General features: G+C 44.1%; 1 protein-coding gene and 1 pseudogene across 1 annotated transcript; both read left to right on the plus strand.

Annotated features, from left to right (window-relative positions):
* The first annotated feature begins 13,230 nt into the window (after nucleotides 1-13,230).
* Nucleotides 13,231-15,402, plus strand: LOC105055693 (uncharacterized). The gene is made up of 3 exons (XM_010937618.3): nucleotides 13,231-14,182; nucleotides 14,322-14,511; nucleotides 14,607-15,402. Exons 1-3 carry the CDS (start codon nucleotides 13,802-13,804, stop codon nucleotides 15,167-15,169), a joined length of 1,134 nt encoding a protein of 377 aa, XP_010935920.1. The 5' UTR covers nucleotides 13,231-13,801; the 3' UTR covers nucleotides 15,170-15,402.
* A 10,157-nt stretch (nucleotides 15,403-25,559) lies between these two features.
* On the plus strand, nucleotides 25,560-26,243 carry LOC105056774 (uncharacterized; annotated as a pseudogene).
* Nucleotides 26,244-26,584: the final 341 nt, after the last annotated feature.

A 26,584-nucleotide genomic window follows, 5' to 3' on the forward strand; every position in this document is an offset into this window, starting at 1 on the left:
CTTGGTCGGCAGCAGATATGTCGGGCATCCCCCCAGAAACAATAACCCACCGACTCAACATCGACCCGACGATGAGGCCGGTGAGGCAGAAGAAAAGGTCTTTCGTTCCAGAGAGGCAGAGGGCCATCGACGAAGAAGTGGACAAGCTACTCGAAGCGGGCTTCATCCGAGGATCCACGTATCCCGATTGGCTCGCCAATGTTGTCATGGTCAAAAAAGCCAACGAAAAGTGAAGGATCTGCATCGACTATACCGACCTCAACCGAGCCTGCTCGAAAGACAGCTTCCCACTTTTCAAGATCGACCAGCTGGTGGACGCGACGTCCAGATTTCGACTGCTCAGCTTCATGGACGCCTTTGCCGGATACAACCAGATCCGGATGGCGCCTGAGGACGAGGAGCATACCGCTTTTGTGACTCCCAAGGGCCTCTACTGTTACCGGGTGATGCCCTTCGGACTGAAGAACGTCGGCACCACCTACCAGCGACTTATCAATAAGGTCTTTAAAGCCCAGATCGGGCGCAACATGGAGGTGTACGTGGACGACATGTTGGTGAAGAGCGCGCAGGTCCCGGATCATGTTCGGGATCTTGAGGAGACCTTCCGCACTCTACGACGACACCGAATGAAGCTCAACCCGACCAAATGCGCTTTCGGGGTGACCTCAAGGAAGTTCCTCGGATTCCTCGTTTGTCAGAGAGGGATTGAGGCCAACCCTGAGAAAATAAAGGCAATCCTCGACATGCATCATCCGAACACCAAGAAGGAGGTCCAACAGCTGAACGAAAAAATCGTCGCTCTCAGCCGATTCATTTCCCGATCAGCTAAAAGGTGCCTCCATTTTTCAAAACTTTGTGCCACGCAAGTAGTTTTTCTTGGTCGGATGAATGCCAACGGGCCTTCGAAGACCTGAAGAAGTACTTGACTTCCCCACCGCTGCTCGTAAAGCCGCAGGTCGGGGAAACCTTGTATCTCTATTTGGCCACATCTTCCGAGGCGATCAGTTCGGTCCTTGTCCGAGAAAACGAGAACCGAACCCATCAGCCAATCTACTACATCAGCAAGGTGCTTCACGGCGCCGAAGCCAGATATTCGGAGACGGAAAAGATGATCTTCACCCTGACCGTCTCCGCACAACGACTCCGTCCATACTTCCGGGCTCATGCCATAGTGGTGCTCACCGACCAGCCCCTGAGGGCGATATTGCGCCGACCGGACACATCTGGACGACTGGCAAAGTGGGCGATGAAGCTCAGCGAGTTCGACATTCAGTACCGACCGCGGCCTGCCTTGAAGGCTCAGGTCTTGGCCGACTTCATCGCCGAGTGCCCGACAACCGACCAAGGATCGGGAGCTGAAGACCCGGGATGAGACGCGGTCTCCGAGCCAGACCCGGTCTCCACCTGGGTACTGCACATCGACGGAGCTTCAAACGCTCAGGGGAGCGGGGCTGGGCTCCTGCTCACGAATTCGGATGGGGTGGTCATCGAGTACGCCCTCCGATTCGACCTCAAGGCCTCCAACAACCAAGCCGAGTACGAGGCACTCCTCGCTGGCTTGAGGATGGCGAGGAAACTGGGCGTTGACAGCCTCCGGGCATTCTCCGACTCTCAGCTGATCGTGGGCAGGTCAAGGGCGAATTCGAGGCGCGAGACCCGACCATGGTCAAATACCTTCAGAAAGTAAAGGTCCTCGTGGCACGCCTCAGGTATTTTGAAATTTCTCACATCCCTAGATCGGAGAACGCCCGTGCCGACGCACTCTCCAGACTGGCGACTTCGGCCTCCGATTCCTTGGGTCGGACGTTCGTGGAGACCCTCGAGCAGTCGAGCGTCGATCGGGTCGAAGAAGTACAGCAGCTGACGGCCGAACCAAGCTGGATGGACCCAATCGTTCGGTATCTGACCGACGGGATCGGCCCCGAGGATCCCGCGGAGGCCAAGCGACTCCGATGGTCGGCCTCACAATATGTAATCATGGACGGCCGACTCTACAAGAGGTCGTTCTCCCTCCCCTTGCTTAGGTGCTTGGGACCGACCGACGCCGACTACGCTCTCCGAGAGGTTCACGAAGAAATTTGCGGGAATCACTTGGGGGGCAAGTCCCTGACCTACAAAGTCCTGCGACAGGGCTACTACTGGCCTACCATGAGGAAGGATGCGGTCGAGTTGGTCCGAAGGTGCGAACCTTGTCAAAAGTACGCCAACATTCAACACCAACCGGCCAGTCAAATTGCTCCCATTGTTGCTCCATAGCCCTTCGCTCAGTGGGGGGTCGATATTCTCGACTCTTTTCCCCCAGCGTCGGGTCAAAGAAGGTTCATAGTTGTCGCCATCGACTACTTCACCAAATGGGTGGAGGCCGAGCCCCTGGCGCAGATCACCGAGCGGAAGATGGAGGACTTCATCCAAAAGTCCATCATCTTCAGGTTCGGGTTGCCGCATACGATCATCACCGATAACGGACGGCAATTCGACAACCAGGACTTCCGAGACTTCTGCGCCAGGTTCCACATCACGCACCGACGGACTTCAGTCGGGCACCCCCAGTCCAACGGCGAAGTCGAGGTGACCAATCGGATCTTTCTCCACGGACTCAAGACCCGATTAAACGAAGCCAAAGGCCTCTGGGTCGACGAGCTGGGCTCCGTTCTGTGGGCTTACCGAACGACCACCCGCATCCCGATCGGGGAGTCGCCTTTTAGCTTGGCCTACGGGACGGAAGCAATGATCCCGCTCGAGATTGGATTGCCATCTTCAAGAGTCGAGCGGTATCAAGAGCCGGACAACTCCGAGTGTCGGAGGGCCGACCTGGACCTCCTCCCTGAGCTACGAGACGAGGCTCAAATTCGCATGGCTTCGTACCGACAGAAGGTCACTCGGTATTACAACGCCAAGGTCAGACCAAAGCTTTTCAGGCCTGGTGACTTAGTCCTGAGGAAGGCTGAGGTCTCGAAGCCCCTGGATCAAGGGAAGTTGGCTCCAAATTGGGAAGGGCCCTACAAGGTAGCAGACACTTATGGTCCCAGAGCCTACCGACTGGAGACCCTTGAAGGGAAGCCCATTCTCCGAACTTGGAACGCCGACAACTTGAAGTTGTATTACCAATGAACTTTGTAATTGTTCGGTCGGAATACGAACTTGGTTTGAAATCTCGGAGTTTTAACTCTTCGACTAACGAACGGAGCTCACCAAGCCCAAGCCCCGACATACCGACTTGGACTTGGTATCCGCCTGAAACCGACGGCCTTATCGTCGGTAATGCATCGGACCCTTACAAGGACCGGTGCACCCATATGAACGGGAGTTGACACTCCTTCGACGGTCGATGGTACATCGGACCCTTACAAGGACCGGTGCACCCATATGAACGGGAGCTGACACTCCTTCGACGGTCGACGGTACATCGGACCCTTACAAGGACCGGTGCACCCATATGAACGGGAGCTGACACTCCTTCGACGGCCGACGATGAATCGGACCCTTACAAGGACCGATGCATCCAGATGGATGGGAGTTGACACTCCTTCTACGGTCGGACTTTCGGGCCAAACCATCGGCTAACAAGCCGATCAGGCCCCGACCAAAGAGAGGCGAAATGCCTACGCGACCGACGTCGCGACTCCCGACCAGGCTATGGCCGGTCGAAGGATATTCGGCTTACCACCGTCTATCGCACAACGCGATCTTAGTCGCATCCACGACTTACCGACCGAGCCACGATCGGCCGGACGATATTCGGCTTACCACCGTATATCAAAAGGCGCAGCATGAATACCCGACGCAAGGGCATCGGGATCCGACTTATCGTCGTTTCCCCGACTGAATGCGTCGGACGACATTCGACTGAACGCGTCAGTGGAGACCCGACTATCGAACCTTTGCCACCATTCGGTCGGCTCTCGACTCAACAAATGCGCCCGGCTGACGACCTTGACTATCGAAGGCCGATCCAAAGTCGGGACCTACTCTACCTTCGTGGCGGCACGAGTTGCCGAACGTCCTAACCGACCTATATGGGTTAGAGACTTATATAAGTTAGCGACTCACGAAGACATTCAGCAATACACGTGAAAGAAAGAGATGAAAGAAAAAGTGAAAGAAGTTTTCATTCAAAGTTAAAGGTAAGATTTACAAAGTCGGATCGAAGCCCGATTACAAGTGTTCCAAAAACAGGAAAGACAAAAGAAGGTCGGCAAGGCCCGATCATCCTTCTGAGTCGATCTCCTCGACCGACGGAAGATCGGGGATGACCGGTGTGTCGGCCACGATCGGCGCTAGGACGACGGCTGAAGCTGGACCTTCGGTCGGCGGGGGACTGGCAGTCGGCGCCACCTGCTCCGGGACGGCTTCCTCCGCCACGACGACGCCTCCCGACCATGGTCCGGAACACATGGTGAGAAAAATTCTAAGGAGAAAGAAGGCGAAACAAAGCTTACCTCGACCATGGTCGGATAGAACTTGGACAGCATCTCGGTCACTTGCCGAGACCTCAACGACTCCACGCGGCCGGGAGGAGGATCCCCTGGCACAACCTCCTCGTCAGGTTGTGGTCAGCCAATGCCGACGCCCCTTCGGGGAACTGTGCGCTGGGCGGCACAGAGCGGCTCCCCGACCTTGTTTCGTCCGCGGGGTCCATCGGGGCTTTCCCTCGATCGGCCGCCCCGACCGACGGAACCGACAGCGAGGGGATGCTCGAAGTAGAACCAGCACCCCCCGTTGCGGCCACAGACATCGTCGGATGATGTTCGGTTTCCCGAACGTCAACCGGCTCCACCGCTGCCGGCGAGGCAGCCGACATTCCTTCGGCCGCTTCTTCCACCGGCCTCTCCTCCGCACACGCTGTCGGAGCCGCGAGTGCTATGACGGGCTCCGATTGGTCGGTCACCGATGCTTCGATGATCGGCGCCGCTGGAGCAGGCCTCTTCGGAGGGCGCGAATGTCCGGCCCCCGATGCTGGCCTCTTCCTTGTCGCGAATTGCCGAATCTCAGCGTCTGTCGGCCGCATTCTCGGAGGTGTCCCTGCGATACCGACAAAGGTGTGAATCAAAGGACCGGACCAAGGGACGAATGGAAAAGAGGATCGGGGGATCGGGCGATACCTAGTCGGGGGACCAAGCTCAAGCCGGCGTCATAGAGAGCTTGTTCGGTAACAAGCTCCCTCTGCTTCGGGACCGACATATCTTTTAGTCAGTGGAAGTCCTCCCGGTCGTCCGCCTCCACCCGGCTGTTGTCATTGGCTTCAGTTCGGGGCACGCCCCAGTGAGAAGGAAAGCCCCAAGAAGATGGAGAAGAAACAAAGAAAAACTGATTCTTCCACCCATGGATAGACGATGGAAGACCAGTGATGAAGGAAAGGCCCTTCCAGGGGTTGAAGAGCCACCACCCTCGGGCTTTAGGGTGGGGTCGGAGCACAAAGAAGGCCCGGAAGAGCAAAATATGAGGGTTGGTCGGCAAGAGCTGACACAACAGTGCAAAACTAATTATGAGACGGACGGAGTTCGACGCTAGTTGCGCCGGACAGAGTCCGTAATAGTTCCACAAATTTCGGACGAACTCCGGAATCGGGAGCCGAAGACCCGCGCGAAGGTCTTCGACATACAACGCCAGATGGCCGGGCGGAGGGCTGTTTGAAGCAAAAATTTAGTGCAGGGGCAAAATGGTAATTTTAAATTTTTTTCAAAATTACTATTTTATAGCAGAATTATTAATTAATCTTATTAATTAATACTAATTAACCCTACACTAGGATCTAAATATGATACAACAGCATGCATTTAAATTTGAAATTCAAATTTGAATCAGTAAACGTTTTACAGTACTGTGTTCAGAACACATCACCTTTTGTGGGTAGTCGATCACCGCAATCTGATCACCGTCGGAGGGCTCTGATCGTCACGTCACAGCCACCCAACTATCTGGCCTCTGCGGATCGTCCACACGAAGCTCCCGTCTGATCAGCTCCTCACGAATGCTAGTTCGTGATTTCACCCTTTTAATGGCAGATGTTGATCGAACTCCTTCGATCGATGTGTGCCGACTTCTTGGATGCTCTGGATCATCTGGACAGTTACTTGAGAGGCTGATGGATCTCTCTCTAAAATTTGGTGGACTCACGATACTCGTGGCACACCAATCTCACTTCCCGAACCCTAGGTAGAAACCCTAGGGTACACACCAAAAACCCTGCGCCCAATTTTCTCTCTTTTCTTTCTTTTTCTCTCGGAAGGTTTTGGACCTTCACCTTGCACAGAAGCCTTCCTCACGCCCCAAAGTTTCTCTCCTAATTTTTCTACGCACGTCCCACCTTTCTCCTCTTTTTAAAACAACGTCGAACGTGTCTTATCCGCGTGAGAGGATAAAGACAAGAGGTTACACATTTGAATTCAAATCAAATTTGAATTCAAACGAAAACCAACTTATCCCTATCCTTTTGGGTGTGAGAAGAGAAGGGGCATGGCTCTTTGTGCGTGAAAAAGTTTCACGAGAAACCTTTTCTCGTGTAAGTAATGTGGCGCACAAAATAGATAAGGATGAAAGGGCAAGTGATAAGTTATCCATTCAAATTCAAACATGCTTTGAATTTGAATGGCTAACTAATTATTTTATCCATCCATATGGCACACAAATGAGGACGTGGGGAAGGGTTTTACGTGAGAAAAATTTCACGAGAAGTTTCTTCTCGTGAATTCAAATGGGTGCAAGGAAGTTGGGTGACGCAGGGAATTTAAAACAAGGTGGTTTGATTCAAATTGAGCCAACCTAGTTTAAAATAGGTTGAGCACAATTAGACCAAATTAAACCCAATATAATTAGGCTTAATTAGGCTTAATAAAATCCTAATCAAATCAGAAATTAACTAAACCTAACCCCTGATCAAATCAGAGACTAAACCACCTTAGCGATTAGGTCAACATTTAACCTAATCGGGTCAATCCAAACTGAATCCAATTCAATTGGACTTGATCCAAAAATAATTACTCAATCAAATTGAGTTAATTAGTGATTAAATCACTAATTAAACCTCTCATAAATATTGAGTCCAAATTCGATGGGCAATCAGGCATCAGAGACCATCGATATGAAACCCTGATCAAAGAGTTCAAATTTCAAATTCAAAATTCGAAATTCAAAATTTTGACCCCGGTACCCAAAATGTGTGGAACTCATGATTAGAGAATCCTAATTCTCAATCATAGAGTTCCAGATAGATAAGACTCATAATCAGCCATCAGATCAGAAAGGAACCTCTAATGTGTGTGACCCCGCAGGTTCGAACCTAAGCCGGTAGCACAGGAATCAATTTCTGTACTAATCGAAGTGACCATCTAGCAATGGTACCCGACGACCGGATAGGTCGAATAATCGCAATCGCAACATTCAGAACCTACGTGAATATGGTTACCGTATAATTCATCCCTTTTGACCCCTGTATTTAGGATGACTCAGAGTTAAACTGTCAACCCTGATGATATCATCCGAATCGTGCTCAACTCAATTAGTCCTGTGACTCCTCACTAGGACTACCCTGGCCAAGGTTTTGCTAAATTGAAACACGACTGTACACAGCTCCTAAACTGGAGTGGTCAATCCCATCTTGACACACGCACCGACAAGTCAAGTACTTGACTACACCCAGCAACCTTTCGTCACTGAATTAGAAATTCAGGTAGTCCAGTACCTAAGTGCAGTGAGTTGCTTGCAAGTCACCGTGGCGGTCTCAGGTCGGAGGGACATTTATACCCATATCCCATCGGAGCAAATCTTGACAGCAGAAATAGCTCCGGAGTTGGTCACGTTCAGTGCAGATGTACCATTACATCTCACCTGTATGCCATACCAGTGTCTCCACACTCTTTGGTTATGAGGACAACCAACCCATATGGCACACAACGACCTATGCTCGATAAATATTGTCGTCCTTGGTAACAACGTATCATTTGGTCGCGAACATGTTTAAGGACTAAACGACAAATCCTCCTTTGTCGAGTCTAAATAGTCCTAAGGACTTCACCACAACACAGGAGTTCATTAGAAGATGAAACATTTGTGATGAAAAAATACCAAAATAACTTTTATTTATTTATAATTCATGTACTAATACAAAAGGAGCACAACCGTCAATAGGCTGACGATTGGCTTTGGGACACTATTTCCAACACTGTTAACCCGACCGCCGGCCTCTGGGGCGGAGAGTTGAAACTGCTCCGGGATGCGATACTGCTCCCGAAGCCGATCAACATTCGGCCCCGAAAGCGAGGAAACCTCAACTTCCAGAGTCGACTGAGAGTCGTCAGTCGGATTTCCCAACCGAGCTCCCCGAGTCGGATTTTCGGCCATTACACCGGAACCGAACGAGAAGAAGAAGAAGCGAAGGGAAAGAAGAAGAGGCGAAGAAGAAGAAGAAGAAGAGGAAAGGAAGACCACGAACCGGAAGAAACCCTTCTGGAAGCAGAAAAGCTCTGCCCGCGACGATTGAGAAATCGCCCGGACAGAGTTTCGACAGCAAAATGGCGATAGTGAGGTCTTGGGTCCGGGTGGTCCTATATATATAGGGCCGTCCGACGGTCGAGATGTCTCCGCGCCGACCGAGGCCTCACGGATGTGCGACACGTGGCGGCTTCTGGGTGGCCTGAAGATTCGGCGCGCCCCATCCCAGGACGGCTGCACCGCCCATATTAAATGCGGAGGGCGCCGGCCAACCACCTTCGACACGCGGCAAACGGGGCCGCAGTTCTGCATTAATGCGCCCGCGTCGATTCGCGTTCCCGATGGGATGCCTGACGGTGCCCCACGCTCTCAGAATCGATGCCGGATATCCAGTCATCTGACACCGCATCGTCCGGCACCCGACCTGCTGACACCGACGTGACGTCTGACGACGACAAGACGTGACGTCTGACATCTGACGCCGACGTGACATCTGACACCGACTAGACGTCTGACACCAGCGAATTGCTTGGTATTCATGAGACGCCTGACATCGGATCAACCCGCGGTACGGTCGGAATCTGGCATACGACAAATCCACTCCTGATCGCCCAGGGTTGCTGCCCAAATAAAAGCATCGGCTAGCTCACCATCCGACTCAGGAGTGGAGGGGGGCAACTGTTGGGGAATACCCACCGACCGACCGATGGTCGGAGGGACCGACCGACCGACGAATGACCGGAGGGACCGACCGACCGACTGACGGTCGGACCGACCTTCCGACCGACCGACTGACGATCGGACCGACCTTCCGACCGACCGACTGACGGCCGGAGGGACCTTCCGACCGACCGACTGACGGCCGGAGGGACCGACCAACCGACTGACAGACATCATCACCAGCCAATTAGCGGCCCATCACCGACTGGTGATATGTCGGGCGTACCTTTCCCGACCAACTGAGCCCGGGGGTCTGATGGCCGACTCACTCGCCGACCAACGGAGGACCCCGACGCCACTCAGCTGGCCACCGACCTAGGGTCGGTCGACTCCTCCGATCGTCGTACAGCCGCCAGAGCTCGTCAGTCCTGACAGCCGCATGCGGCACGGCCATCTAGGGACATTGTCCCGCCGAGGGCATTGTCAACCCTAGCAATTTGACAGCCCCACGGCGATATGACACTTTCACGACGACTCTGACAGTCTACAGTGAGTTGACAATTCCTCACTTGTCTGCGCCATTAATGACGGTGCCATACCGTGCTCCACTATATAAATCGGAGAAGGCAACAGTGCAAGGGATCCGCTCCCCCCACTTCTCGACTCCAAAAACACGGGCTCGCACCTCTCTCCCTCTCTCCCTCGATTGAGCTCTCTGTCTTCATTTCACTGTTGCCCAGTCACCTCTCTGACTTGACCGTCGGAGGGTCCCCGCCGGAGCCACTTCCGGTCAGTGTGGACTTCTCATTTTTGCAGGTGTCCGTTCCCCGACGATCGGACGACGAGGCGATTGGCCGCAACAGTGACTGTAAGTTTGAGCTATTCCATTTTGGAATTGCTAAATTGCTAATTAAGGTGTACTCATAGATTTTTTTTATAATGACAACTTTTCAAGTTTGAGTTATTTATATTTAAATTCTAAAAATTTTAAAAATAATAATTAGCTATCAAACTTTTAATTTGTTGTGGTGTGGCATAGCCACGAGTCTCTATTATAAGATATTACTATATATGGATCACATGATAACTAATTTTTTTATAAAATTTTGGAATTGCCCATCTCACTAGATTAGAGTCTCTTATTTTGGCAGAATTTGAAGGAAAGGAGAGGGATAGTAGTGTTTTGAGACCTATACCAGTGGATGAATAACAAAGCATGGAGTGCTTTGAGATTTGTGTAGATAGATAGATGACAAAGAATGGGAGGCATCAAAATCTATGAAAACAAATAAATGATGGAGGTTGGAGTGCTTTGAGATTCATGTGAATGGATGAATGTCGGTAGATAGGATATCTTGAGATTTATGCATGTAAATGAATGATAGAAGATAGAGTACATAGAAGTCTATGTAGGTAGATGGATGACAGAGGATAAAGTGCATTAAGATCTATGCAAGTAGATAATGGCAAAGGATGGATCATTTTGAGATTTGTGCAAATAGATGGATGATAAAGGATAGACTATATTGAAATCCATGTAGACAGAGTAATGATAAAGGATGGAATGATTTGAGATTTGTGTAGATGGATGAATGATAAAAAATAAAGTATTTTGAGATTTATGCAGATAGATGGATAATAGAATATGGTGCACTTTGAGATTTGTGTGAGTGAATAGACGATAGAGGAAAAAGCACTTTAAGATTTGTGCAGATAGATAAATGGCAGCGGATAGAGTGCTTTAAGATTTATACAAGCAGATAGATGGTATAGGATGGAGTCTTTTGAGATTTATGTAGATGAATGATAGAGAATTTGGCATTTTGAGATTTGTGCAAGTAAATAGAATGTAAACGAAGTGCTTTGAAATCTATGTAAGTAGATGGATGATAAAGAATAGAGCATTTTTTGAGAGCTATGCATGTAGATGGATGATTGAGGTCGAAGAATTTTAAAATTTATGCTGACAAATAAATGATAAAGAATGGAGCATTTTATAATTTATGTAGGTGGTAAATAACAAAGAATAGAGTACTTTGAAATCTGTATAAGTGGTTGGGCGATATAGAATGAAGGGCCTTAAGATCTATATGGATGGATGGATTATGTAGGATGGAGTTTTTTTGAAATCTAGTAGATGAATGAAAAAAAAAATCGCTATAAATCAAGGATATTTTTATCTTTTCTTCTCACTCCATTAACGATGTTAGAGCCTAAATAGATGGCTGATCGTGTTGCATCAAATTTAAAAATTTTAATAAGTAATTGATACTTTTAAATTTTGGGGTTGAAGTGTAAATTGTCTAAACTTAAAAAGTGTAATTTTTTTCTAAATTCTTCTTTTGTTTGATACACTTCAGAGGTAGCAATTTAGTTATCTTGTTGATAGTACTTAAGTCTCAATAGTTAAACTACATTTTTTCTTGAAAAGAAGTATCCTTGTTGGTGTTTGAGATTTGTAGTCTATTTCAACTAAACATATGAAATGATTGACTGCATCTCCCGTTATTATTCTCATAGGATAAAAATTATTTGAAAATAAAATATACAATAGTCTCAATAGTTATATGTAAGCTACATAGCGGATGCTTAAGAGAATAGACTATTTAAATAAGGTTAGAGGATTTTGTTTTCAAAATTCAATATTTTTTTTTGGTTTAACTCAAAAATTTTAATATTTTATTAAAATTAATTTGCTATTTATCATCCTAGGACTACATAAAGTTTGAGAGAATGGCAATTTTTGCATCCAAATTGAAAGTCTTTTTCAACATGTGCAATGAGCAATGAAGTGCTAACCATGACACCGAAATGTTATTGATAATATTTATAATTTCATTAAGTTTCAAGATGCTTTTCATATCTTGATATCAGCTTCTACCAAGATTATCTCATGTAAGATCTCTAATAATACTTTTTACTTCAAATATATTTTTATTTCATTTATGTCAGTTCCTAATAGAAATTATGAAATTCTTACGCACAAATATATAGAAAGCCTCTACACCTACTTTATGCTGACCTAATAACTCTTAATCATTATACATGGCTCCAACCTATTCTTTGAATGTCTATCAAATCATGTTCTATCCACATATTTAAAGCATCCTAAATGCCAAATGAGTTTTTTCTTTCTATGTTAGTAGGTAAGAATGATGCCATTTGAAAATAAATGACTAGAATGCGCATAGTCTGGTTTATACTTTTGCACATTCAATTCTATTGTCTAAAATGCGTCCAGGAAGCCATATCCAAAATTCCCCTTGGCTGTGTTGCTTGTAGAGTTGGAAACCTTGTTCAACCCCACAAATTACCCACCCCATCCTTCTGTGGCACAAACGTAACAATTGAGCATGACGTTCAAATAAATCCATCTCCTTTTTCCACTGGCTGCTGCCCTCTTTTCCCACTTCCCTGCAGTACACGGAACGAATTATACCTTCAGTAACGTGTACCCAGACACCGTCTCTATCAGAATCTCCCATCAGACGGCCCCAAAGTTCCCGCACGATCATTCATTGCAAGCGGACATCCGCATAACAAGCCAGCGGTTTCGCGTCGCGGAGGCCGGCCATGTGTCGATAGCGACGCGCGCTCGTGTCAGGGAGTACGGATTTCCAGCTGTGGGACCCATAAAACCGCTTTCTCGAAGGAACCAAACCCCTAAACGTCCGCTTATCTTCCAAAAAGCCACGTACCCTATTCTCGCCGCTCCGATGGCCGAGCGAAGAGGTGACTTAGATCGTGAATGTTGGTCTGTAATAGGGGTATCTTTGGTATATGAAACAGTGTACCGCTCTAGTGCGTCTTTCCCGATGTGCCCCTTTCGCTTCGAGGGGGCACTTCCTCCTTCGACAGTGTGGGATCGTGGTACGTCGGTAATTCTGTAAATGAGTAGGAGCATATTTGGAAATTAGCGGCCTGAGGGAGTAAAACGAGGGGGTGGCGCGTCCAACGCTGGGACTGGCCGGGGGGACACGTGGAAAGATCGTGGAACGGCTATAAAACCGCTCCATAATCCGCGCCACGTAGCGGAGCTGCGGTTGGGCTCTATCCCAGCCACGTCGGACCAGGGGCCCCCGATCCCGAGTTCGATTTAAACCCTCTCCCCCACTCGCCCTCACCTCTCTCCATAGCCCCCGAGCCCCATTCTCCGATCGCCGTAGTAATTAATGGAAGGAATCTCCTCTCCGACCGTCTGGACTTCTCTTACGATCGCCAGAATCTCGAAGGAAATTTTCCGGCCATCGAGGACCCTTCTCTAGATACAAAGTTGACACCTTTATGGAGATCGAAACTCGTTTTCCATCGCTTGGGACTCGGTTTTTGAAGAGAAATTGCAGCGAGATTGGCGTGTTCATGGCTTCTCCGTCTTCATTAATGAGCTTTTGAGTTTTGACTGCGTTCTCTTTATTTTTTTCCTTCTTCTTCTTCTTTATTTTTTTTTTTGTTCTTTTGGTTGTGGCTTTGGTTGGAGCTTGGTTTTGTTCTAGAAGTCATCAGTAAGTTTCCAGTTTTAGTTTCCTTGCGTGTGTGATCAGGGAGGGGAAACGAAGGAATCCGCGTTGAATCTTCGCATTTATCTCCGATTTCCCCAATTTTGTACCTTGATCTCGGGATCTGGACGCCGACTTTGGTTGGGGTTTTAGAGTCTGGGGGTTTGGGAATGGAATAGTGGTCGTGGAAGGGTGGTTTTTTGTCTCCGAAAGCGATGCCGTTTCAGATGAAGATCCAGCCAATCGGGCAGAAGGGAGCGGTGCGGACCGATCCGGCGAAGCCCGCCGGCAAGTCGCGCCTGAAGCGGCTCTTCGAGCGGCAGCTCCCGAGCGTGCTGCGGATCTCCTCCGCCGAGAAGATCGCCGGCACCGGCGACGACAAGGACAAAGAGAGGGACGATGGCGAGGCAGTGGACCCTAGCTCGGTGTGCCTGGATAGAATGGTGCTGAGCTTCATCGAGGAGGGAAACGAGAAGCCGCCGCGGAGCCGCTGCAACTGCTTCAACGGCAACTGCGACGACATCTCCGACGACGAATTCGACGTCCTCGCTGGCGATGCCCCGGCCGCCTCCGGCGACGCCGCGGAGATTCTTAAGGTACTCATAATCTTACCCAATCGGGCCAATCTCCATCATTTCTGGACGATCGTCACAATCTTGCAATAATTCCTCCTAAAGTTTCCATTTTTAATCGGTTTCTTTTCGAATTTAAAACCCCTGTTCCCTGTTCCTACAGGGCCTAGTGCCATGTGCGAGCCTCGCGGAGAGAAATCTCTTGGCGGACGCGTCAAAGATCGTGGAAAAGAACAAGAACTGGAAGAACAAAGACGATTGCCGGAGAATCGTCACCGACGGCCTCCAATTCCTCGGCTATGACGCCTCCATCTGCAAGTCCCGGTGGGAGAAAACCCCTTCCTATCCGTCCGGTATCCATCTCTCCAAACCCTCATCTCCCTCTCCCTCTCTCTCTCTCTGCGTCGTTTCTATCGATGAGAGTGGCTGATTGATGGAGGGATGGCAGGAGAGTACGAGTATGTGGACGTCATCATCGCCGGCGGCGAGCGTCTCCTGGTGGACGTGGACTTCCGATCGGAGTTCGAGATCGCTCGGTCCACCAAGCACTACCGCGCCGTCCTTCAATCCCTGCCGTCGGTCTTCGTTGGCAAGCCCGACCGGCTCCAGCAAATCGTCGCCGCCGCCTCCGATGCGGCGAGGCAAAGCCTCAAGAAGAAAGGCCTCAGCTTTCCTCCATGGAGGAAGCCGGAATACATGAAGGCCAAGTGGCTGTCCCCCTACCATCGAACCACCGCCATCGTCAAAGCCCAGCAGGAGAACGGAAACGATGACGGGAAGGCGAAGGCGGAGAGTGAGAGCAAACTGCCGTGTTCCATCTCGGCCGTCAACTTTTCCGGTGAATTCGAGCTTCGTTTCGAGGAGTCCGGCAGTTCGCAGGTGGCTAATTCCGGTGTGGCGGCGGAGGAGAAGATCACCGTGGTGGTGTCTCCGTGTCAGCCGCCGGAGTTGAAGCCAGAGGATGGGAAGCCGGGTACCAAGGTCGTCGCCGGCCTGGCTTCCGTCCTCTGAGTCCGAATTTTTGTGGTTTTTCTTTGAAAAATTCGGTTTTTTCTTTTTCTTTTTGCTTTTTTTTGCCGGTTTTGTTGAGAGGGATATATATTATAAATTCTCTCTCCGTCTTTCTTGCCCTTCAAGGGATTGTAAGAACTAAGAAGAGTTTTGGTTGCCTACTGGTATGAATATAAACTAATATTAGATACGAATATCAAAAATATAAAAGTAAAATTGCTCTTTCTATTTAATATCATGGGGCCAAGTATCTGGTACGTATATTTTAATAATTTATTTATTTTTTTATAATCTGTTATAATATTAAATAGATTTGTTTACGGTGTTCTTGGATTCAAAGATTTTCGCAGTGGTGGTCTCTTAGAGGGAAACAGAGCAATGGAAAAGACGGAATAAAGGTGCTTCTCTCCTTTTTTTTTTTTTTTTTTTTATTTCTCCCTCCAATATTTTTAAGTAATTTTAAATTCAGAAAGAGAAAATATGGGGGGAATAGAAGTCTGACTGCATTAGGACTCGTGCAGTCTCGATCTCCGTGTAACGGACAAGAAGCCCATGCTGATCTCGTGATATTTCGCCTCACTTTTTTTTTTTAGACATATTTATATATGGTAAATATAAAATATTCTGTAAAGTTCCTCTGAGTATAAGGGTTTCTCCAAGAATTTAAAGATAAGGTCGAAGATGAATCGGATAATATTTTTTTAAAAAGTTATTATAAATAAAAATTTAAATATCTAATTAATATTTTGTACCTATATTTAGTAAAAAATATGGAAATGAATAGATGATTATTTGATTTATATCTAAATATTGAATTTTATTTATAATTTTATTTAATAATTTATAGTATTGATCAATTTTTATAAATATTAGTATGATATTAATTTGATTTATTTTTACTTAATAATACTTTTTGAGTATAAGATATAAATATGACATTCATCTTATAAAATAGAAATAAATATTAATATATTAATATCTGGAACGTCGAGTCTGCAGTCGTCTCTTTATTTTCACTGCACTTGCTTTGAAAACCTTGGGAGCAATGATCATGCTTTTTCCTATGCTTTTGAAAGTGGGGTAAAAATGAAAGGCGGTGAGTAAAGTTGGGTTGCCCCAACTTTGGGGCAAATAATGAAGCGAGGCTGGAGCATCTCGGAGCGTCTTCAAAATAATATGCTCTTATATCTCTCAGGTCCAGTCACCGGCTTCTGTGCACCTACATCATTCCCGTGATCTTGGGTATTAAATTGCACGTTTGACCGCCATTTTTACCGTGACTCACTGGTTCGAGTAACTCCCGACGGTATGATGGGTCTCGAGTGTTTGTTAGGTTAGCTGTGTTCTATTTATTATTAATGGGTATTTGGAGGATGATCATTTGTTATTTAGTCATTATTTTGTCTGGAAGATGGTAATATCATGGCTATCATGTGCATGGTTGTTACAACAGAAATTATGACTATAATTTTTTAAATTTTATCATTTATGAATAAAATAATATTTAGAAATTTTAAAAGGTGTATGGTTGGGAGGAGTTGGAGGTTGGAATGGAAATGAATGTTTTCGTTTTAATTATTTAGCTGAAAAAGTTTCACTCTAATTTCAGAATGAAAAACGAATGTTTCAATTTTTTTAAAATTTAATTATAATTATTTTTTAAAAATTTAAATTTTTATTTTAATTTTTTAATGAATCAAATATTTTTTTGAAGTACGGACATTTTTATTCTCGTTCTAACCCATACCAATTCTAATCGTGAATCATATGCCCCTTTAATTCTTTATAATTGTTATAAATAATTTTTTTGTTTAGTGAGTAATTGTTTGAGCAAATATGATCTTTTTTCCACTGTAACATGTGTTGTACGCTAATCACTTTGAAAAACTGAATTTGCACTGGATAGAAAATATAATTGATATTAATTTAGTTTTAAGAAATAATTTAATCTTAAAGGGAAAAGAACGAGACCATTCTCTAGTCTCCTCCTCATCAGTTGCTAATTGGAAATTGTATATCAATGAATCACGATGATTTGATTAAGTTTATTTTATTACAATATCTAATATTATTATTATAATAATTATATTTTTATTTTTCAAAAAATATAAAAATTTGTAATAGTAGATAAATAGCCGTTACTCTGATTATTATAATAATTATTTTTAAATTTTCAAAAAATATGAAAGAGTTATTTGAATAATTATATTAAAATTTTATATGATTCAGACATTGAGTCAGAGTTAGTACAATCAATAAAATCATAAGATTATAAATTAGGCTGAACTTATATTCATAAATATCTATACATAATTTTCTATGGATCAGCCTAAATCTCTGGAAAGAAAAAAATAATTTAATCTTGATAGGAGAACATTAAGTTCAATAATTTTTTCTCTGAATTCAAATTATCTAACTCCAAAATTATATCTGAATATTTATAAATATAGATTTAACTCAATTTATAATTTTAAAATTACTGATTTTATCGATCCTAATCATGAATTATATAAAATTTTGAGTCAAATTATCGAAACAGAAGCTGAAGAAAAAACTCAAATAGCAGATAAATAGCCGTTATTTCTTCTGTAATGATTGTTAATGGTTCTGTAGAAGACCACAGTGACTCAGACTTTTTGCTGCTGCACGTCATTTGGGGCGCATCTTAACTTGTATCCGTACCCACCTTCTCTTTTGGGAGGAAGATGGATGCTTGCTTTCTTCCACTCCCATCTATGTTAGGGGGCCAAAAAAAAAAAAAAAAAAAAAATTGTGAGGACACTTTCCACTTTGAAGACATGATACCAAAAGTCTTTCTCATAAGTCTTTCATGTCCCCTCCTAATGATGAGGACTGTGATGATACCAAATCACCAATACCAATACTTGCTTTTCACAAAGCAACTTCCCACCAACTTCCCTTGCCTTCCCCTGGACCCTTGTGGGGGTAGCAAACCACCCCCACTTCCAAGTCCCCACCCTCCTTTCTTAACACCAACTCATTAAAATTTTCGCATCACACAAGGAAGAAAAAAAAAAAAAAAAAAAAGGAATGATACTAATATTTATATTCCAAGTATACGCAAAAAATTATACAGTTGACGGTCCAAACCTAAGTCTTCTATTTGACATCACATAAAAAACAGTGCAGAGAAGCAGTTTTAATTTTAAAACTATAAATTTTACTCAAGCGTTGCTTTTTTTTTTTTTGGTAACAGCTCAAGCGTTGCTTTTGAAAGAGAGAGCAATGATCTCACGGTGGTTTTAAAAAAAAAAAGTTAGAAAAAAGGAAAGGAGCTCCTATGAAATAGGCACATCTGTCCCAACTTTACTCCGTTTATTTCTAGAACTCAACGCTTCATGATTCTCTATCGTGGTGTACCATAGCAAAGAAAAAGGCAGAGGAAAGCAGCTTTAATCTTCACCTGGCTTCCTAAAATTCTCACCGCCTGGAAAATGACCGCACTGCGGGTCCTATCTACCTTGCCTTCAATTGGGTGCACAACAAGCTGATCACTGCCAAGCTATATAAACAGCAAATTTTCAAGCTTGATTTCTTGAACAAGCTTGAAGAAACGCATTATCGAGCCAATCCCCAGCTCCTAAAAAGGATTAAAAAAAAAGGGGAAAAACCAGTGCCTAGCTTTTTACTTATTTTGCATGTTATAAAAACCCAATTTTAATGTTAACAAATAAACTTCTAACATCAAAAAAAAAAAAAAAAAAAAAAAAAAAGAAGATTGATCCTCCCTTTGGAAGAAGAATGAATCTAGCTACTCACCTCCAAATTTAGAATTAGAAGGACAAATCTTCCCTCAAGAGGAGAATGTGTCTACGCATCTCAAGTTCAAAATTAATAATAGAATAGTCAAATTAAAGACCACACCACTTAGGAATATTTCAAATTTTAAACGATGAAAAGTTGTGTGTTTGTGCGGGGTTTGTACAGGTGGGTGTAATTATTGAAATACACTTTTTTGAAGTTGATCATAATTTTTTTTTTCTCTCAAAAAAATTACTATACATTTCTTTCTAGCACCAACTATAAACATTTGTTTGTTCGCTACATTTATGTTACGAAGATCCAGGGAGATGTAGAGAAAACAAGAAAAGTGAAACTTGCGGTTATTAACTTCTATTTGTATTTGTGAGTGTCTATATATGCCCTTGATCTTGCTTTTGTTGCCTATCCTATGTATGAATATATATATAAATAGCCAAATAATTATTAGTTGGTGCCCAAAGAGCTTATTTTTTGAAGAGATTCTAAATTCAAATTCTTATATTGCTCAAAAATAATAAATAAATACATATATCATCCAATAGTTTAGATCATCGACAGTAAACTCTGTTATTTAATTATATATATATATATATATATATATATATATATATATATATATATATATATATATATATATGTTGGGTATAAGATACCTCCAGTCGAAGTTTGTAAAAGACCGATCCTTCCAGGACTTTTCCGGCTTCCGACCTTGTGTGGCGCCTCTCTGAACCCCCTCGACCGTCCGGACTTCCATAATACCATCCGGACTTCTCCGACAATGAGCTTCTCCATTCATCTATCGGGCCGCTCCAAAAGCTCTCTGGGCTTCACTATCAGTCGATCTTCTGCAGTAACCAGACTCCATCCAAGTTTCTACGATGGTCGACCGTTTTTCGAATTCCACCCGAGCTCCTGCGAGAGCCGAACTTCTACAGCAAGCAGTCTATTCCGAACTTCTATAGCAAGCAGTCTACTCCGAACTCCTATTGCAGGTGGTCTACTTCGGATATCTACTCCGAATCTCGGACGAGCTTCTACAACGGGACAGGCTTCACCGGCCAGGTCACTATTCCGAGCTTCCACGATAACTGATCTTCGACCGAGCTTCTACAACAAGCAGCCTCCTTTCAGCCTTCTGCAAGAACCGGACTCCGTTCGAACTTTCATAGCGGATGGATTCCGAACGAGCTTCTACAATAGACGGGCTCCAGCAGCTGGATTCCTACAGCGATCGATCGTCTCCGGTGTCTGTCGAACCTCCCCAACCATCAACCTTCAATAGCGTCAGTCGGACTTCAACAACGCCATCCAAACTTTCACAAGATCTCCAGACTCCTCCAGCGGACGAACCTCTCCAACGCCATCTGAAGTCCATCGCCGGCCGACCCTCTGCCAGATTCTTCATGGAATTAAACTTTCCTAACAAAAAGTCCCCGTCCGAACTTCTACAGCAGATGGTTTCCGCCTGCAGCATCAGTGTTCGGGCACCCAACAACAGTAGACCCGTCACAACCTCAGATGTTTCCGAGCTTCTCCTAGATCGATGAGATAGAGAGTCATTCCGCTCCATCGGACATCCTAACCGAGCTTCAGCCGACAGATCCAAACTCTCTGACAAGTCACGACAATGGCCACTACCCTACTCCACTCTCTGCAACGGATTCCGCTTGGCTCCACCACTTTCTGGCAAGTCGCGATAACAGACGCCACTCCACTCTCCAGGCTCCACCACTTTCTGGCAAGTCACGACAACGGACACCATTCCACTCTCCGTTACAAACTCCACGTGGCCCTGAATGACGCCACTACTTTCTGTAACAAACTCCACGTGGCTCTGAATGGCCCATTACCAGGCGGTTACAAACGTCGCTGTCAATCAGTTACGCTCTTCGTCTATAAAAAGGGATCCCCAGATACGTTCTTCTCTAAGCTCTAAACTCTATCTCGAAACTCTGCTAAAATTCTCACTCGAGCACTCCATTTCTGTTGAAGCAGAGTACTGACTTGAGCGTCGGAGGATCTTGCCAGAGCACTCCAACTCCGGTTTAGACTTTCCTTGCAGGTCCCGACGGCGGCCGGGATCATCTCAGCTCCAGCTTCTCCGACTTCGACGGAATTCTGCACCAACAATATATATATATATATATATATATATATATATATATATATATATATATATGTTGGGGTAGATCTTCGTCACTTAACCGACTAATATCTGTCCTCGTCTTTCCACCGACTAAGTATATGACCTTACGAATTGAGCCAACTTAGACCAATAGATAAGACTAAATCAGTATTTCACTGATTAAGTTCAATATACTGTCGATGTCTGACTGATGATTTCTTCGGTATTTTATCGACTATCTCAATCTCGAAAAATTAGATGTCGAGCGATGATTATTTGCCGAAGGTATTAACTACTCACAGTCGTAGGACATAATAGTCGCCCACAAATGGTCTGTTACTTGGTTTTAATGATGGTTAATGAGATAATCGCCCAATAAATGCTATGATCCCTATATCCTAAATTCTAGAGGTGGAAGTTATATAGTAACGGCACTCTCCATCCTATATAAAGTGGTAAGCAGGGAGACTGGATAAGTTTTTTATGATTATAAGTTTTTAGCTCTTTCATCTATTCCCTTTCTCTGACTAACTTAAGCATCGGAAGATCCTCTGTCGGATAACTTCTGGAAAATGGACTTCATCTTGCAGGTTTTCTGCCGTCAAGCATCTAGACTCTACATTTCGGCTCATAGTCAACCAACCCATCGGAGATTAACAACAACAGTTTGGCATACCAGAAAGGAGGAAGTTAGAGAAAGAATATATACTCTTTTATCAAAACCATCGTGGTCAAGATGAGAGCACAAAATGCTTCCACTAGCTCCACTTGACGTTCATCCCAATGTGATACACTTTCGACTATCACAGAGTCCAGTGCTTCATGTCCAGTGATCACAGCGGACTAACAACAATTTGCTGTCCTGATGCAGCAAGTGAAAATCCTAATAGAGGCTATCCACAGTCTGCAACAGAATGCAGAACAGCAGTAGCAGCAATGGCAGCGACCGGAGGAACCGATGCTGTAGATTGTGCCATCCAGGCACAATCGATGGTCCCGTTCTCTGTTTTGCTAGTCGACTCGACACTCCCATCGGACCAGTCATTGATTTATTCGGCACTTACCTTGCCTTGACTCCCGGTATACTCCACATGCCGATTCAAGGGATCATCGATCTTCTTCCCTTCGATGAGTCTCGCAGAAGGAGAAGAGATCATGATCTCCATCAAATTCTTCTGGGGAAGGCTCTATCTCAAAATATTCTCAATGCTTCGATGAATCTCAAAGATGGTTGGACGAGCACGATCGCAAACTAAAGGAGCTTGATCGACGGCTTGATTAACTCCAAATATATAGTCGGGATTTTACCGACATTCTCGGCATCAGTACTTGTCCATCATTCTTCCGATAAATTTTAGACGAGCCAATTTTCACTCGATTGAAGATGTCACAGATCGAGCCGTATGATGGCTCCATCGATCCACTTGATCACTTAGAGAGCTACAAGACTCTTGTACTACTATAGGGGGCATCTAATGTTCTCCTCTATGTTGCCTTTTCGATTACTCTCTGGAAGACTGCACGGGCCTGGTATTCTGAGCTTTAGCTAGGAAGTATTCGATCTTTCGAGTAGCTTGAGCAACTTTTCGTGGCTCATTTCAGCATCAAAAAAAAGATATTATAAACTTTTGATAGCCTTTTCTTCGTCAAGCAATAAGACGTAGAATCATTGAGAGATGATGTGGCATATTTTAACACGGCCATCTTGGAGGTCTGGGATCTTAATGAATCTACGGCTGTATTGACCATGAAAAGAGGACTGTAAAGTTTCGAATTTACTTATTCTCTGGACAAGATGCTTTCTCGATCTTATGCCAAACTTCTTGAGCACGCACAAAAGTATATTTGCACTGAGGAAGATGCAACTGACCGATGCCAATCCAAAGATAAAGATAAAAAATGAATGAAGAAAGGTGGAACCTCAGCGAGACCTAGCAAAACCCATGTTGAGGGGGAGGCTCCACCTCATCGATCAAGTCTGAAGTCAAAGAACTTCGACAGCAGGTATAACTCTTGCACCCCTCTTATTGCTCCTCGTGCGTAGATCTTTATGGAGATAGAAGGTGAGATCTACCTTTAATGACCCCAGTTGATAAAAGCACTGTCGACATCTCAGAATAAGAAATAATATTGTCGGTTCCATCGAGACCACGATCATGATACCAAACAGTATATCCAACTAAAAGATGAGATAGAAGCTTTGATTAGGTGGAGATATCTCAAAAAATATCTGCGAGATCGACCTGTGCAGCTGCCTGCTGATCCTCAGCCCTAGTCGTATGCTGAGGAAGAAACTCATGTTCAACCGATGGCAGATGTGATCAATGTGATTTATGAAGGATCGATGCTATGGGGGGCAGAAGACTCGGGAAGCTTCTCAAAATGTCAGTAGAGAGATGATGCCATCATTTTTTCTGAGGAAGACTTGTGAGAAGTTCAAACTCCTCACAATGACGCTGTTGTTGTTTCTATGATAATAGCCAACAATGATGTAAGATGAAATCTTGTTGATAATAGAATCTTCGCTAACGTATTATTTTATGATGCTTTCTTTCGAATGCAACTTTCTACTAATCAATTAAAATCAATTAATATGCCTTTAATCGAATTCATAGACGACTCGATTAAAGCAGAAGGAGAAATAGAACTCCCTGTTATTGTTAGACAATAATCTCGACAATCAATCGTGCGACTTAACTTCTTCATAGTTCGAATCCCTTCAGCCTATATGTTATATTGGGACGATCTGGATTAAATGCACTTCAAGCCATAGTTTTGACATACCATCTACTCGTATGCTTTCCGACGAGGAATGGGACTAGTGAAATAAGAAGAGATCAACAATTGGTCTGACAATGTTACTTGACTGTGATTAAAGAAAAGAGGCCTATCAAAGCCCTTCCCATTGACGGGTTGGACCAGGGGGAAGAAGAAAGCCGAGGAGAAACTATTGAACAACTCATCTTAGCACCCTCAATAATGAAGATCTGACTAAAACCATCCAAGTTGGATCCTCATTGAGTGATGACTTTCAAAAAAAGCTCGTGACCTTCCTAAAAAAAATATTGATATTTTTGTCTAATCAGCCTCCGACATGTCGGGCATCTCTTCCGATGTAATTGTCCACCAATTGAATGTCAACGCCAGTGCAAACCAGTGAGACAGAAGAAAAGAAGTTTCGTGCCTGAGTGATAGAAAGCCATCGACAAAGAAGTCGACAAGTTGTTAGCTGCTGACTTCATCCAAAAAGCAACATACCTCGATTGGCTTGCGAACATCATGATGGTCAAGAAAGCTAATGGTAAATGGAGAATGTGCATCGGCTATTCGGATCTGAATAAAAGTTATCCAAACGACAGCTTTCTACTTCTCAGAATCAATCAACTAGTTAACGCTACCTTAGATCATTAGCTACTAAATTTTATGGATGCTTTCTCTGGATATAATCAAATCCAGATGGCACCCGAGGATGAGAAAAAGATGGCATTCATTACCTAAAAAGACTTATACTATTACAAAGTCATACCTTTGGGACTCAAAAATGCTGGAGCTATATATCAACAGCTAGTCAACAAAATCTTCAAAAATCAAATCGATTGCAACATGTATTGAAATAGATAAAAATAAAATTAAAATTTTTTATATAAGTCCTCCTAAATATATAAAATTGTATGAAAATCCTCTCAAAGCTGCTAGTTGCATGTATATATAATTTTTTTTGCATGCCTACCCATTAAGGATGGTTTAGATATTTAAATTAAAAACTGTTAATTTTTTAATGGTGTTAGATGGTGTGGGTACATATGTAGGAGAAAGAAAAAAAGAGGGGTATATACACAAAGTATGTGTTTTATAAGGATATGTATACAAATATCAATTTTAGAAGGATATTCATGTCAATTACAATATTTTAGAAGATATGTAGCCAAAAAATCCAAAAAAAATTCTACGTATTACATACTTAATTATTAGGCACATTATTGAGTTTGAGAGAAAGGGAAGAAAATATATGCGCTTTGAACCATGTTGCACTTGAAAAAAAAAATTTCCTTACTAAAAGCTTGGGATGAAACTATTTTAGTTATGCATGAGGATGGAAAGAAATTTAAAAGTATTTCTTGAAAAGAAGACTTCACATAATTCCATACTTCTTAGGCTTAATTGCCTAAAAAAATTCTATACTTTTATGCCCTTTTCGATTTTGGCATATCATTAATTTTTTTCAATCAAATATGTATACTTTGTAATTTGTTATAATGTTGGCCTACCATCAACCGGTATCCAACTTTGCCATTAAACTGCAGACATAGAAATGATGTGCAAAATAACAAAATATGATGGAAATAATGTGGAATAAATCAAATTAAATATAAAATAAGACTTGTTTGTCATCTTCCTCCTATCCAAACCCCTCTCCTCCTCTTGGTCCCTCCCCTCCCAACTCTCTCCACCTTCGCCTCTCTCTTTTCCTTCAAATTCCTTGCCATCTCCTCCTCTTCTCCCTTACTACCACCTCCCACTTTCCTCTCAGACTCCACTCATACCTTCTCCTCTCACTGTTTTATCCCTATGTCTCTCAAAATGAATGTTTATGAAATTGGCAAGCAACTCGGATAAATAGTGCAGAGAAGATAGAGACAAAGTAGCAATCCAAAGAAATGATAATGGAGTCAAGAGTAAGCAATGGCTAGAAATAGAAAACCCATGCTTGGGAGGGCATGGGACCTCATAGCCCTGTCCATCTCTCCCATGGATAAGGTGAAGAAACCCATCAACTAAAAGCTCCTCCTCTTCAAAATGTCTAAAAGATTCAAGCTCCGCAGGTATTATAACTACGCTTTCATCAGAAAGTATGAGATCTTCCCTTGTAGCACTCTTCTTGTCTGCCATCCTCATGCTCCCTTGAAGAAGAAGAGTTGCTTCTTATATCTTATACATAGTGGGAATGACACCCAATCCATTGCTAAAAAAGCATATGAGAGGAATGGGAGGTACTATCACCACATGCTGATGAAGCTAGATAAGAGCCATATGAACTTTTAGAGCCAGAGGAAGAGGATGATTCATAATCCGTTAATCAGAAATAAAGAAGTTCATAGAGAGGTTCAACTAGGAGATGAGAATTCAAAGGTAGGAGTCTATAATGCATTGCATGGAGATGCTTAATAGTTTTTAAATTTTTATACATTCTGCATTTCTCCTCTTTTCTTTTTGATAGTTTTGGTTCCCCTTTTCTTTGTAGGTGGTTCAGTATATTTGACTATAGAAAAGTGTCATATTTTTGTTGTTTGAGTAGTTTCGAATGGTTTGTCTTGTTTTATTCTGTTATTTGTGAGTTATGATTAGGATGTGAAATATTATAAGTTGATGTGAGTAGACCGTGTAATGCATGGCTTAGTTTTTACTTGGCACAAAAAAAGGCAGCAATCCACACTATGCTTTCTTTTTCTTTCACTCGTATCCCTCCTAGCTCGCAACCACATTCACCTCATCATCCTGTCACCTTC

The sequence above is a fragment of the Elaeis guineensis genome, chromosome 2 (assembly GCF_000442705.2).
Source record: "Elaeis guineensis isolate ETL-2024a chromosome 2, EG11, whole genome shotgun sequence".
NCBI lineage: Eukaryota > Viridiplantae > Streptophyta > Magnoliopsida > Arecales > Arecaceae > Elaeis > Elaeis guineensis.

Excerpts from the sequence above, each read along its gene's own strand:
- LOC105055693 (XM_010937618.3), top strand. The coding sequence starts at position 13,802 with ATGCCGTTTCAGATGAAGATCCAGCCAATCGGGCAGAAGGGAGCGGTG. Across the intron at positions 14,183-14,321 it reads ACGCCGCGGAGATTCTTAAG|GGCCTAGTGCCATGTGCGAG; the intron begins GTACTCATAATC and ends CTGTTCCTACAG. Across the intron at positions 14,512-14,606 it reads AACCCCTTCCTATCCGTCCG|GAGAGTACGAGTATGTGGAC; the intron begins GTATCCATCTCT and ends GAGGGATGGCAG.